The 14,601-nt window shown below is 41.8% G+C and overlaps 1 protein-coding gene across 2 annotated transcripts in view; it reads left to right on the top strand.

Moving 5' to 3' along the window:
• The window catches only part of FBLN1 (fibulin 1), a 900,993-nt gene that overhangs the window by 460,078 nt on the left and 426,314 nt on the right, over window positions 1-14,601 (top strand). The window contains exon 15 of one of the 2 annotated variants that reach the window (XM_078673830.1): window positions 12,796-13,431. The exons of the other annotated variant lie outside the window; for it this stretch is intronic. Coding sequence (XP_078529956.1) covers window positions 12,796-13,147 — 352 coding nt within the window. The 3' untranslated portion in view covers window positions 13,148-13,431. Of the gene's footprint in view, window positions 1-12,795; window positions 13,432-14,601 lie in introns of those variants that run through there. 2 annotated transcript variants of the gene reach the window in all.

The following is a 14,601-nucleotide window of genomic DNA, read 5'->3' as shown; positions in this document are numbered from 1 at the left end:
TATAGACAGGCCAGACTCGGGGCACAAGTGGCCCCCATGCTGGTCCCCTTGACCTGTCTAAAAAAATCATCCTTGAACAGAAAAATGTTGTTTTTGAGGATCAAAGTGATACAATCTACAATGAATATTTGATGGTCTGATAGGTCCTGTTGGTTACCACTCAGGATCTCCTCCATAATCTCAATGGTACTGTCCTGAGGGATATTCGTGTAAAGTGCTTCGATATCCAAAGTCACTAACACTTGTGTATCCGGGTCGAACATTAATCCTTCTACTTTCTTAATCATAGAGGTCGTATCCTTAATATAAGCTTTTTGTTGTTGAACTAAAGGTTGTAGAAAGACCTCCACATACTTACTCAGAGGTTCAGTAAGTGATCCTATGCATGATACTATTGGTCTCATGGGGGGGTCTACGAGGTCCTTATGTACCTTTGGTAGCCCGTATAGAGCCGGAATTAAAGGATCTGTGTTCATCAGAAATGCGAATTCTTCCTCGCATATTATATTATCATCTTTAGCAAGTCTGAGCATTCTTCCTATTTCTTCCTTTAAGGTATGCCATTCTTCCTTATTTGACTGTCTATAGTGTTCACTGTTGTCTAAAAGTTTAAACATTCTGTTATTATAATCATTGCTATCCATGAGCACTATACTGCCCCCTTTGTCAGCTGGTTTGACTGTCAGGGTTTAATTTTGTTCGAGGAGTTCTAGTGCTCTTTTTTCATCCTTGCTCAAATTAAAAGGTGTCCAGATTTTTTGTTTTAGAAGGTTATCCACACTTTTATCTATGGATCTCTCAAAAGCCTCTATGTCTTTGTGTACTATATTAAGTGCTGGAGTCCAGGTAGATTTGTTTTTAAGCCCTGACTTATTAGATCTAAATTGTTTTTCTTTGCCATCAAAAAAGATTTGGAGTCTTACTTTTCTGAAAAAATGTTGTAAGTCCCTTTCAAGGGCATATCTATCTACAGGAGAGCAAATAGCATACCCTAGGCCTTTCTCAAGTAATTTGGTCTCTATAGGGGTTAACTGATGGTGTGATAGGTTTATAACAGCTACTTTTTGGGTATTGGTTAGTCCCATTGTTTCTGGCTCCTGGTTCTTGGACGTTGAGGGTGTTGGGCTTGTGGATATTGTGCGTGTTGATTGTAGTTGCTGCGGCCTCTCCCTCTCCCTCGTTGTTGACCAAATGTTTGGTTGCGTTTGTCTAAAAAAGAGAGACCCTCTTTAACTATTGGTTGCTGTTTATTTTGTTCCCCATTCCTATTCTCATCATTTGTCTGTTCACCCTCCGAGTCCGTGCTAATATATGAGGAATCAAAAAACCTCACTCTTACATTACCCATTCCTCATAACTCTGCCCCGTACACAACCTTAGCAACAGTGATCGAATTGTACATGGTCAGCATTTGTTCGGGAGCCCAGCGGCCCAGTCTGCGCCCAAAATTCATAACCGCTCCTGAGCTCGCTGCCAGCTTACTGCCATGTTCGTCTATCAGCGGTTTAAAATTCAAATTTCTATCGAATAAAATGCCCAAATATAAAAAAGTCTGCACTTTTACCAGACTTGTAGCGCCACTTTTATAATTAAAATGTTTACCTATATGTTTTGGGCCTAGCTTCATTATATATGATTTTGTCAAGTTGGCAGATAGGTCAAGGCTAGACATGAACTCCACAAATCCGTCAATCAGACGTTGCAGTCCTACTGGCGTTCGGGCCAGCAGGACCGCGTCGTCCGCATGAAGCAGAACTGGTACGGATCTGCTTCCTATTCTGGGCGTATCTGCTTTCAGATTTAATAAAAAACTTTCTAGCCCATTAATGTAAATGGAAAATAGGAAGGGTGCAAGTATGCACCCTTGCCTCACCCCGCTTGTACATTTAAAAGGGTCTGTCTGGTCGCCCTCCAGATTATACCTCACTGATGCGGATGTATTCTGGTGAAGGTTCCTCAGAATAGAAATAAGGCCAGCGCCAACCCCCAGATCAGATAATATTCCCCACAGCTTCGATCGATTTACACAGCCGAAAGCTGCTGCCAGATCCATAAAAGCTAAGTAAACTTTCTCCTGTCTAGCAACTGTGTATTTCGTGACCAGTAAATATAAATTTAGACACTGATCTGTCGTAGACCTCCCTGCCCGGAAGCCATACTGGGCTTCTGTAAGGATGCTGTTTTCTCCTTCCCATTCCATTAAGCGGTTCAGGATAGCCCTACCCATTACTTTGGCTGTTACATCAATTAAAGAAATGGGTCTATAGCATTTAGGGCTATCTCTGCTACCCTTCTTAAAGATTGGTACTATGGTCGCAGTTGACCACGAGCGGGGTAAACCCGATACTATGGCCTCATTTATGACTCTTGTAACTACCGGGCCCCATAATTCTATGTTACTTAGGTAAAGGTCTGGTGGGATCCCATCGGGGCCAGGGGCTTTATTTCGTGTAAGGCCCTTTATGCCCCCCTCAATCTCTTTTAGGGTAAATTCGATCCTCTCAGCTACGATATCCCTATGTTCATCTTGCTCATCTTCCAGCATGGTCCCTTTGTTGTATAGAGCACTAAAATGTTCCACCCATTGTGCTGGGAGTACATTTGTTGCAATGCTGGGGCTATCCCCATCTTGAAAACAACGTTTATTGATTATTTGCCAGAACCTGGTGAGATCTCGTTTTTCCGCAGCCTCACGTAGATCTTCCCACATTTCAGTTTGGAGAGCTAGCTTACGACGCCTTACTTCTTGCTTGTAGTGTGTTCTACAGAGTGCAACCCTTACACCATCTCTTGGTTTCTGTTTAAGGGCAGCTCTAAGCTTTCTCTGGGCCAGAGAGCATCCCCTATCAAACCATCTCTGGTTGTGCTTTTCCTTCCCTTTCCCTGTCACATGCATTAAGCAATCCACTAGCCTGCCCATCTCCTCAAATGCCTCAACCACCTGTGTCCCTTTGTACTCTGGGTTTAGGCATACCTCCAACTGCTGTTTCCCTTTGGAGACTAGGGACTTATAAAAACATACACTATCCATTTTAGCCCATTTTAGCCTTCTCCCTTGGTCTGTAACCGTCTCCCTAACGTCTTGGGGTCTCATCTTTTTTCCTCTATTCACTTTTGCTACTGCAATGCTCACTGTAAGAGGGTTATGATCGCTAAAGCCACTGCAATCAATGTTAAATCGTAAAACTCTCTCTTTAAGTAAGCGGGAAACAATGACAAAGTCAATATATGAGCTACATCCTCTACCTTTAAAGGTTGGGTTGACCCCACTTTTGGGGTTAAAGGATAAAAGATCCATTGAATGGGACAAATCAAAATTATTCATAGTCCCATTAAGATTAGCTCCATCTATTGTGTGGTCAAAAGGAGCACCCTCCACTAGATTACATGATGCCCAATTTTCCTTAAATGGAATCAGCCGAGGACATAAATGGCAGTTAAAATCACCTGCAATTAAAAACAAGGCAGCTTGGGCATTTTCCGTCTTTTCAATCTGGATTCCCAGTTGAACCTCCAACTCCTCCCCTTTAGAACCTCCAATATTATTAAAATTTACTATGATCAGATTGAGATCCCTGGTTTTAAACTGAACAGCGAGTATACAATCTGATTTCCAGTTGAGATCTGTCCAAGTCCCATCTAGAGTCAGATGCACCCACAGAGCAAGACCTCCTTTCGCTCTACCTGCCCTAGATCTTACAGCCGAAATCCCAAACAACTTCTATCCCTCAAGATTAAAGTTAGTTGGGTCAACTTCCCATGTTTCCTGAACACAGATTACATTAAATTTATTTACATAGTCCAACCATTCCTTATTTTTAAATTTAGTTGAAAGTCCCGCCACAAATACAAGAGAGCAAATCTACGGTGTTCCACTCATTCAGTTGTACAGATCTCCTGGCAGCCGGACATCCCTCACTAGATTTACCCACAGTTATTATTCCTTTTGGTGAACTACTTCTAGTTTCCCCTTCTAGTGTGTTTGACTGTCAGTCACAGTCTTCTAACCCTGACAGAACCCCAAACCTATTTTGTAATCTGATGTTGTCTGGTTTGTGATAGTTTGGAGCCACACCTCCTAGAGGAATACCCCATTCTGTATTTTGTTCAGGGGCGTAAATGTACCTTAGGGGAAGTGATTGGATTCGGGTATATGGGCGAAATTGTCCCTCATTACAAATAATTTCGGCACATCTTGTGTCCCGGAAGTTAACAATAATACAGTCACCTTCAGTTGATTTTACCCTTCTTCCCACCCAATTTACTCTCCTAGCAAATAATATATCTGGACAGACATAGCTAGGCAGTGGCCGATTGACATTTAACCAAAAAAGACACTTATTTTTTAGTTCCCTGTCAGACTCATTCTTGCCATATTCTAATGGTGGTACCCCTGTCAGAACTATTGCATATGGGGCAGAATCCGGGGGGAGATCAATTGTTTGTTGCTTCTGCACATCATGAGTTGTAGGGGGTTTGAGTGTTTTTTGTGATTTTTTTGAAGGGCTAGTACCCTTCACAACTTTATCCTTGCTTGCCCGTTCTGTAAGGGGTGGCCCCTCTAAAGTTCTCTGTGGGATCATGGTACTAGAAGCTGATGTATTCTTAGCTACAAGGCTTTGAGCTCCTTTAGTGGGTACATTAGGATTGGTCAGAGCATCAGAGCTAATGCCTAGAGTACCTCGCCTCCCCCCCCCCCATTTGACTGCCTGCCAATTGGGTCTCTTCCCTGACCCCCCCCCCCCTTGCGTGTGCTGATGACAGCAAAAGTTCCAAACACACCAGTCTATTTTCAATTCGGTCCAGTCTTTCGTGTATAGGAAGGGTAAACTTATGTACAGTGTTTTCCATTTTTTTCCAAAAGGCGACATCCGATACAAGTGGGGGATCTCCTTCCCTAGATCGCAATACGGTTGGCCCATCCTTTACCGGCAGTGATAAGTTTGAGACACCTATTGACAAGTTCTCTTTGGTCACGACCTCCTCGGTTTTTTCCCTTTTCCATCTGCCACTTGATGTTGTAGTCCTGTGCATTTCCTTTTGGCTTTTGGGCCCTGTGCCTGTTGCACCACTCCAACTTTTGCACATCTGGCTGGTCTAGTTTTCATATTGGGGGAAAGCTGCTTCTTGGCACGATTACATGAATTCCGTCCAGCGTCGGGGCTTACTTCCTGCAATATAATAACACTACCATCCCTCCCCTCAGTGACAGACCCCGTGTCATGTAAATCAGTCTCAAGGGGAGTAGGTGATCTTGCTCTCGCCAGACTGCCCAGTGAGGACCGCTTGTCAAAAAGTGGATCTAATGATAATCTCTTCTCAGTGAGTTTGATATCTTTGGCCAGGGCTGTAGAAACTCTTATCAAAAAATTGTCTAGAGCGCCCATAAGAGACCCACCAGTACTTTTCCCACAGTTTTCCGCTTCAGGTAGGGATGTAGTCACGGTTCACACAATCCTAGTGGGTCAGTGGGTGTTAATCCAAACTACGCAATAGTTAGTAGCTGCCAAACATGCAAGAGACTCACTGACCTTCAGAGTTGTGGCTGTTAAGGGAGTGACCCGTCCCGTCCTTGGCCGGTCTTGAACGGGCTTAAACGGGCCTGCCCTTTGCCCGGGCTTTGCCCGGCGTCCCGCGACGCGGGGCTGTCCACTGGTTAAATGCGCCTTCTAGCGCTCTGCAGACGTGTGCTTAGCGCGCCGCCGCTGAGCCTGCCGGGTAATGTAGTCCCGGGGCGGCGGCGCGAGGCTTAGTGTCTTGTGACTCCTGGCGGTGGCGGCGTGAAGACCTGGGCTCTGTCGTGACTCCTGGCGATGGCGGCGTGAAGACCCCGACTCTCTGCAGTCGGAGGAGTTATTTTACACACCTGTGGACGAGGATTGGATTGAGTGTGTGGAGGCAAAAAAGAGAAGGAACATTAAGTTGATGATGCTCGAGATTCAACATGGAAAAACATCATTTCAAATCAGATAACACGAACATTGAGGGAATGTGGAGGAGTGTGATTTGTTCATTTGTCGTGGGCTTTGCCCTCGTGCCCTGCGGTGATTGTCTTTGTTTGTAGAATGCTGGGTTGTTTGATATGTTTGCGGGTGGTGGTTGAGAAGCGAGGATTTAGTCTGGACTTCTGTGTTATTATAAAGGCATGAACAATCTCCCCTTCCGCCACAACTGTGTGATCGCCATGACAGGAGTGCTCAACAGTGGGATACCTTTGACAGATAAAGGATGTTTACTATCAATCACTGCTATGTCTGTGACTATGCCACTGCCCCTCAAAGTGGTCCCACTAAAAGATAGGCAATATAAGAGGTGGGAATTGCCAGTGAAGAACGGTGACTGCTGTGGCGCCCCCTCCTGCTGAGACCACCCACCTCTCTCCAATGGATGTACATTCAGAGTGGGAGGAATATGCTTCCGGAGTCAAGAGGTCAGAAGTTAAATGATAAAGTAGGAGGATTTGTGATTATATATATTTCTGATGTGAGAAATACGTTTTTGCTCTATAACTATCGAATACTTAAATGGTTTATCTATATGGTGAGACTAAAAGATGGATCTATATCTCTGTGTAGTATATATGCAGGTGTGAAGTGTAATATGCTGTTTATTACTATTGTTGAGTGGAGAAGGGGGTATGACTGTCAACCGTATTATGCACTGCGAATCTGCATATATAGCTTGTGCATAGTATGTTTTTTTCAAATGCATTTGTTTTAACAAATGTATTTAACCAAAAATAGAACCAAGGGGTTAAATGTGTGTCGGTAGGTAAAATCACGCTCAAGAGATATTTTGACTAATAGGAGTGTTGTTTCCATGTGAAAAGTAATTGTTCCCAAAAAATCCGGAAGGCTGTAATAAGGGGTTTTTTCGTTTCACTTTTAATATACTTTGATAATTAACTTGAATTTGACGATTGAGTTGTGTGTATGTGTATGTGAGTAATGTGTTTGTTCGTAGAATTGCTCTAAATAATCATCACTGCCATAAGATAACTATATATGGAGTGCTTGATTTTTAAAAGAAAGAGTGCTGGAAACTCTGCTCAGAAGCCTACGGCCATTGCAACTAAACATTGGCGTGCCAAATATCCTGGCTGGTAGTTTTAACTCCACTTTATACCTCTTTAATCCACCGCCAGACGCTCCTGCCTCCTTATCTCACTCTAGAAGTTTCCTCTTTTCTCGCTTTGTGACACATTTTCTGTCCTTTTCTTCCTCCGTCTTTCTGATCTGTGTGTTTTCCCCTCTCTTCCTCTTGGTAAATATCTGGCGCAATAAAATAAGTGCTGATCCCCCAAAATAAGTGGTCGTGGCCCCTCCGCCAACCACCAGCTCAAACTAAGCAATGCATAAATATAGAGAGAGAAAGAAAAAGTTTCGTAAGAATACTAAAATGCCCTTGGCCTATACTTATCTATTATGATGGTTTTGTGAAGGAAGGGTGAGTTTAGCTTGTATTATGATCTGGCCGTTGCTGATCTTAGTTTGAATTTGCTTAAGAAGATTGTGAGGCAGACCGCTCTGTCCTTTGATGGCAGAACTTAATACGTATTGTTTGCATGATCACCTAGAAAACAGAATGGTCATATGTATATTGTTTGTCTAGCCTTATGGTGAAAGTTTGAGGATACAGATTCAGACTGTGAGTCGAGTCTGATGGCTTAGTGGACTACTGCACCCACTGTAGGGGCCTGTGTTGGTCGCAGGTTCAAATCCCGGCGGTACCACTCACTTTCATTCTTCTGATGTCGATAAAATGAGTACCATTGAGTTGAGTAACTATAAACATCTGTTAATCAGCGCCATGATACCCTTCTGGACTAATGTGCTTTTTACAAATACACATGTTGTTTTGTGTTAGGAGTGGGGGATGAGGAGAGAAAGGAGTGAGTGGGGAGCGTTAGGGATGAGAAGTTCTCTGACTGGTCAGATGCCTAGGTAGAGTCAGCTTTAGTGGAGTGAACGGAGGTGAAAGCAAAATGGTGGTTTCTAGAGCACGTGTTCAATGATAATCAATGGAGTTTTGGAGGCAGTTTAAAAAGATTAATTTCCTGTGTGAGCCTAGAGAAGATTAGTGATACTAGTTATGAAAAGTATAGGGTTGCTTTCTACATGTGATAACTTTAAGTTAAAATCAACCTGTGGCATGGTCGATGGTGCAATCGTGAATTCTGTTTTTGTCTTTGACTACAGATCTTACTTTGAGAATGATAACCAGTTGTGTAGACAGAGGTGATTTAATAGGTCATATGAGTGGCTCCCTAGAAGGCTATGCTTGAGAGACGCTGTACTGAAAGATAAAACTTGTTATATTGTTTTTAAATGCAACTGAAACATTGGCCATAAAAAGATGGGACCTGATAATCTTAACTAGGCATTCGTTTAGTGAAAAGTCATGTAAACTACTTTTGAAATTGCAAACTATTTACTCCAACTAGTATTTCAGCAATGTCAAAGGTCCGCAATTTTAAAAATGCTTTCTATTGTAAATGTACCTACCCACTTGCCTTTTGAAATGTACCTGCTAACCTTTTCAAATTTGAGGAACTTAAGATTTGAGGTGTGGTTTTCCTCCCCAAAAAGTGATAGATACTGATGTTACTTTTCCTGAGCATTTCTAAGGGGATAGCATTTCCAAATGTGGCCAAAAATCCTTAACGTATCCTGGGTTCATATTATCGGTCATGAACATTAGCGTGGGCCAGTCGTTACGCTTGCAGTGAATGGTTTGCGCATCCAGTAATATATCGCTTATATTGAAGCAAATCATTTGGCAACAGCCTAGCGGGTCCAGTGGGCCACCACTGGCCCAAATGATGGCACTGGTCCTCTAGTTTCAGGTGGCATTATGTGAAATCCTTTCTCTGTTGGATCAGAAGCTGCTTCTGTCCTTCCAATTACTGTATACCGAGTTGAGTTCTCATCTCCTTAAACCAACCACCACAGCAGATTCATCTGATTATTTGTTGGAAGCCTACAAGGATTTTCAACCTTCACGGGCTGGGTATTTTTCTGGCAAGCTCACAGGAATTTCAAGGGAAGCGACCTAAACAATGCGGGCAGAGCCATGCGTACCATTCCAACACAAGCGCAATAATGCTTGCCTTAACATGCCTTAACCACGCACATGGGTGGTTAAGGCAGTGTGCGGTCTAAATGCTGGAATGAGCGGGTCCAAGAACAGGAAGGATCGGGAGAGGACGCAGTGACTTAAGTAGGACAGGGCCGGGTTTGGGGGGTATGGGAGGTTGTTTTAAGGGTTGGGGTAGATTTTATGGCTCGGGGTAGGGTAGTTTTTAGGGCTCACGTGGTTGGGGTAGATTTTAGGGCTCAGGGTAGTGTTTGGGGCTGGAGGGGTCGGGGTCATTTTTGGGGCTGGTGGGGGGGTTGGGTAGTTTTCAGGGCTTGGGGAGGGGGGTCGCGGTTACAAGTATAGCTGCTGGTTCTGTAGGAAGGGATGCCTCTGGTCTTTACCGTCAATAGCAGATTGCATTTCTTTACATTAGTTATGAATTATTTTAACACTGCCTCTCAAAAGGAATAATAATAACACCATGTTTGTATGTAGTGCTTAATTTCACAGAATGAACTTTCGAAGAGCTGTAAATACTATGACTTAATTTAATGCAAGTGGGACCATTTTTATTATTCTGTGAAGTCTGTGACATTGGGATTGATTCTCGACCTGCATGTTGAAGTACATAGTTTAGTACTACAGTAGTACTACACGAAATACTACAAACTGTAGTTCATAAACCTTCGGCCAAGACCTCCAATCCTTTCTGTGAGGAGATCTCTGTACACATAAGTATACTCCTTTGAGTTCAATGTGGGAGATGCCTCAGAGTGGTGAGAACATGTGCAATAATGACTAAAACGTGGGTCGCAGTAAGGCACATTTTTAAAGAGGGGTATGAGAGGGTCATTCAAATACAAAAGCCACAGCAGCTCACAAAATAAACTTCTAAAGTTGGTACAGCACTAAAAGTTACAAAATAAGCGTAAATGCACTTCAGCGCCGCCTTGGAGGGAGCCAACCACGACTCACAGCAACCACTGATACTGCAGCACACTCCTGTAGAACACAATGGAGTCTGGGAGTTAAAATAATAACCACAAGAAAGAAATTAATGTTAAATGAATTAACTCAGTTCAACATTTAAGTTACATTAGATATATTTTTAGAGATACAAAATTCTGTAATTGATTCTTTATTTAAATTTATTAATATATTTTCTAACTTAAATACATAACTTTTAACCACACAACAAAAAAGAAATACAATTTTTAGAAAGGGTATGTAATTTCGTTTAAAATTAATATTTATAAATATAATTAATAGATGTAATAATTATTAAAGTTAATACAGTTTTAATTTGGTCGGTTAATGTGTGGTAACATTTTTTTTTATTAGTTCCAGGTTAATAAATATTTAAAATTATTTTACATTGCTTTAATAGTCTAAAATATTTATTTTAAATCTTAAACCTCATTGTATTTTGCTATATTTTCTCAAAGGGAGATCTCCACCAAAAGGTGAATGGTTATTAGTAGTAAATTTACAATCGTAAATTCTGCTGTAGGATGGGATGAAAACATGTAAATCTCCACTCGTAAATCGTAAACAGCGACAAATAGGAGAGTTACTCCTAGGTATCATATGAGATCTACTCATAAATAAATATACACATGTATATTTACCTTTATGAACTGGGCCCATTATGTCCTGAAAAGGAATCGGAGTACTAATGAAACGGCTATGGGACTCTAAAACCGACCTGCTACATTTTACAAATATTAACCCTATTAACTTTTCTATGTGTGCGCTATTGGACTTTCTTAGTCTATTCCCCTAAAGTGTGAATGAACATGAAGCAAGTTGGTTATCAAAAGATAGGCAGCGTGCAGTACACTCTATGTATGTCTTGCCCATCCCACCCCACTTTTTACATTCAACCAGTCTTTATCTCCTAGTAGTACTCTTGCCCATGAATGCTAATTCCAAGTTAAGATCTTTGGAGCTACTTGATCCCACCCCAACTCTGGATCACCCACCCTCTCCCCCTTTGAGTTATCCCTCGCTAGGAAAATATAACCTAAATTCTGCTTGCCCTTAAAAAGCCATCACCAGCCATGCATGTTTCATCTCGACCTTTGCCAGGACCCCTCTCTCAAACTGGCATCGTTTTGCTTGCACTTTGTGATCATTGACTCACTACGCTACCACTTTGCTATAATAACCCTTCTTACACCCTTGATGTAGTAATCACACCAGTGTCTCACTTTACAGACAATAGAGAACCCTCAAAATAATTTTGTACACCTTGCCACTTTTTCCCTCCTTATCACAGCGATGCCATGTGCAGCATTTATGTGAGAAGGCCTACACCTGTTACCATAAATATAAAGATTTGCTTCATGATATGGCCCGAGAGTTGCCATTGTAGGTTTGAGCCTCACTGGAGCCAAAGATCACGACCCCAACCGCTGTTTTCTACTTTATCCAGTTCTGTATCAGAAAAAGAAAAAACCGAGCCGCATCCTGCAAGTTGAGGGAAGGCTGTCCTAACAGTCCAATCATGAATTAAAAAAAGATGTGGCTTGCACGGAAGGTTTTTCAATGCCTTGGCTCATGCTGCATCTCTTAGGGCCAAGCCTGACCCCTGGCTCGTCTCTACACATCAATTTGGTGACTTCTTTACCACTAGTTGCTCCTAAGGATGGGGGCTAGCCATAGGTGGCTGGAGAATGAAGGGGGACAAATTAAATATTGTCCCATCTGAGCTATTTGTCTCCTAGCCTAAATGCCTTTTCATTCTTCTTCATCACAAGCACATATTGGCATCTGCAAAAGATAACAAAGATCAAGACAAAAGCTCTTAGTAACTTTGTAATTGCAGCTATTTTTTTTCTAAAACAAAGTTACCCAATATAATGATTTTGAGTCTTATTGTTAGGAAACCTCCTAATTCCCTTGAGAGGAATATGTGTTTGGCGCTATCTTTCCAGCTCACCCTCCCTGTTATGGCCAGTCAGTTGCTTGAGTACTATTTTTATCCACGTTCTCAGTCTAATGTTTTCTTTAATCCTCCTCATCTACCTTTATCATTACCCTGTCACAGCCTAGATAACTTGTTCAAATACAACATTTGGATCAAGCACATCATTTTATTTGGATTGTGCTTTATTCTGATGTTTGTTTCTAGCCACTCCCAACCCCAGTGTCACACGAGGAGAGCATGTTCTTCTAATATTTTAGTACTAATAATTGATTGAAGTGCAGTTGCTATACATACCATTTAGCAAAACTGAAAATCAAATAAATCAAACTCTCATGGGCTAAAGTTCAAGTTCTGATGTACAGTGAGGATTTTGCATGCTGGTACCTAAGATATAGGGTTTATTCGGTGTTTTCAGCTGACAACCTTTGCGTTCAATAATTGAACATTCTGAACGAAGTCTTATAGCCAACATATTTTTACAAATCTGGCTCTTGAGGCAGCTTAATCAATTGATTGGACGTGCAGCTTATCAAAACTTTTTGCACATGAGGAAGAAGGGTGTGATCTCTAGAGAGGCATAACTGAAGGTATCATTCTGCAACAGACTATTTTGGTTTTGTTGTTCTGTTCTATTTTATGAGGAACAAAGGTGTTCAGCCTGCGTACTTTTGGTTTTTACATAGAAAAACAAACTCTGACCAGGCAGCTTCCTCTGACATTGCACTGGCTGGCTTGCTTACATGTGCACTAATACACCTTTTTGTCTTGTGTTCTCACTTTTCTTGCAGCCACTGTGAGCGCTTGCCTTGTAATGAAAATGCGTGCCAGAGCCTGCCTTTGAGAATAACATATCACCAGCTCACTTTTCCCACCAACATCCAAGCGCCCACCGACATTTTCCGCATGGGTCCCTCCACTTCCGTCCCTGGGGATGACATCTTTCTATCCATCATCAGCGGGAACGAGGAGGGTTATTTCACCGCAAAAAAAGTGAACACCCACAGTGGTATTGTGACTCTAAATCGGCCAATCACAGAGCCCAAGGATATTCTACTAACCATTCAGATGCAACTTTCCCGTCACGGGATCGTCAGCACTTTCATTGCCAAACTCTCTCTCTTTGTAGCTGCTGAGCTTTGAGTACCACCTGGCTTCGTTTCACTGCTAATTGTTTCTTAGTTTTAATAAAGTTTTGAAGTTGTGTTTTCACTTTTTGCATGCAGTACTTCCATTTTGTTTTGCACAATGGCCGCAGTATTGTGTTCCCTCTCACCCTCACTTTGTGAACTTCTGCTTCTTTTCCTGGATAGCCATTGTTTTTGACACTGTAAACGATGAATATATTAGTAAAAAATGTCAATCGCAGCAAATGTCGACAACGATTTTACAAGGGGTTTTGAAATTAAATGCTTCAAAACACAAAAGCGGGTTGACGTGTCCTGATGTTTGTATTTGACTTTTAAGGATGTTTTAAAAACAAAATTGCAATACTTTTTTTGTGCTTTTGTCATAAAGATTCAAACATTCATTTACTTTAATCATCAATTTCTTCATTACAGTCATTACCAAAAATGTAAATCTTTGAACAAACCATATTTCACCAGCTCCCCATCACACCCTCGGAGTTTTTGATTTGTATTTTAAGATGTTGTTTTGAAGATGCTCATTTCGTTCACGAGAGTACATCGTTTAGGAGGCTAATACAAATATCAGGTCACATTGAGTCTAAAAAGGAAATAATCATAGTAAAAGCTGAAGTAGCAGTTTTGTAGTGAAACATAAAAGACGAAAATCAATTTTCAGTGGAAATAGAAAAAATATCTCCCACATCTACATATTAGAGCTAAAGCTTGAAAAATCTAACATTCTTTGTGCATGTGACAGAGCACTGCTCTTTTAGTTGCTGCATTTTTAGTTCTCGTATGCTCTAACAAGAGTCTGTGTGCTGCACCATTAGCTCCCACATGCTTCAGCATTAGTCTGTGTTTAGCACTCTTAGTTTCTATACGCAGTTCTCCTCTATCTGTTTCAACTTTGGTTTAAAATGGTCTCACTGTTTATCATATTGTAAATCCCTTCAAATATCATCAGCTGTTTTTCTTGGAGAAGTGTTGGCACTCTAGATTTGCTATCAGCCATAACGAGAGGTGCAGTGGATGGCAAGGATGCTGTTTGTGTGTCAGCTAGGGTTACACGTATGGCCCCTGTGGTCTCTAGCACCTACAAAAGTGGACATAGTATACCCCATAGCAAAGGACGGAGGCCAGGCACTCTGTGGCACTGCCACTGATGGCAGGTGCGTCACTTAAAGGTCATCCATAGCAATGGCTGCAGTCTCTATGCTCCTGATTGTTAATGGTCTGCCCATTTTTTAATAAACCGCATTTTTAGTGATTTTCCATGAAAATAAACCAAACCAACAAAAACTTCAGCAGTATGCAATCACCACAAGCAGCTATAAACATCTTGTGCCCTGTAACCCATTGTACCGGATCTTTTTTTTTTTATCTTTTTATGCCTATGGGTACACCCATGGGCAGCATATACTGGTTTCCCCAGTTTCGTGTACCAATCCATAGCTGCTTGCCACGCCG

This window comes from Lissotriton helveticus, chromosome 1_1 (genome assembly GCF_964261635.1).
Source record: "Lissotriton helveticus chromosome 1_1, aLisHel1.1, whole genome shotgun sequence".
Lineage (NCBI taxonomy): Eukaryota > Metazoa > Chordata > Amphibia > Caudata > Salamandridae > Lissotriton > Lissotriton helveticus.
The sequence above is the reverse complement of the archived record's forward strand: the minus strand, read 5'-3'. Positions and strand labels throughout refer to the sequence as shown.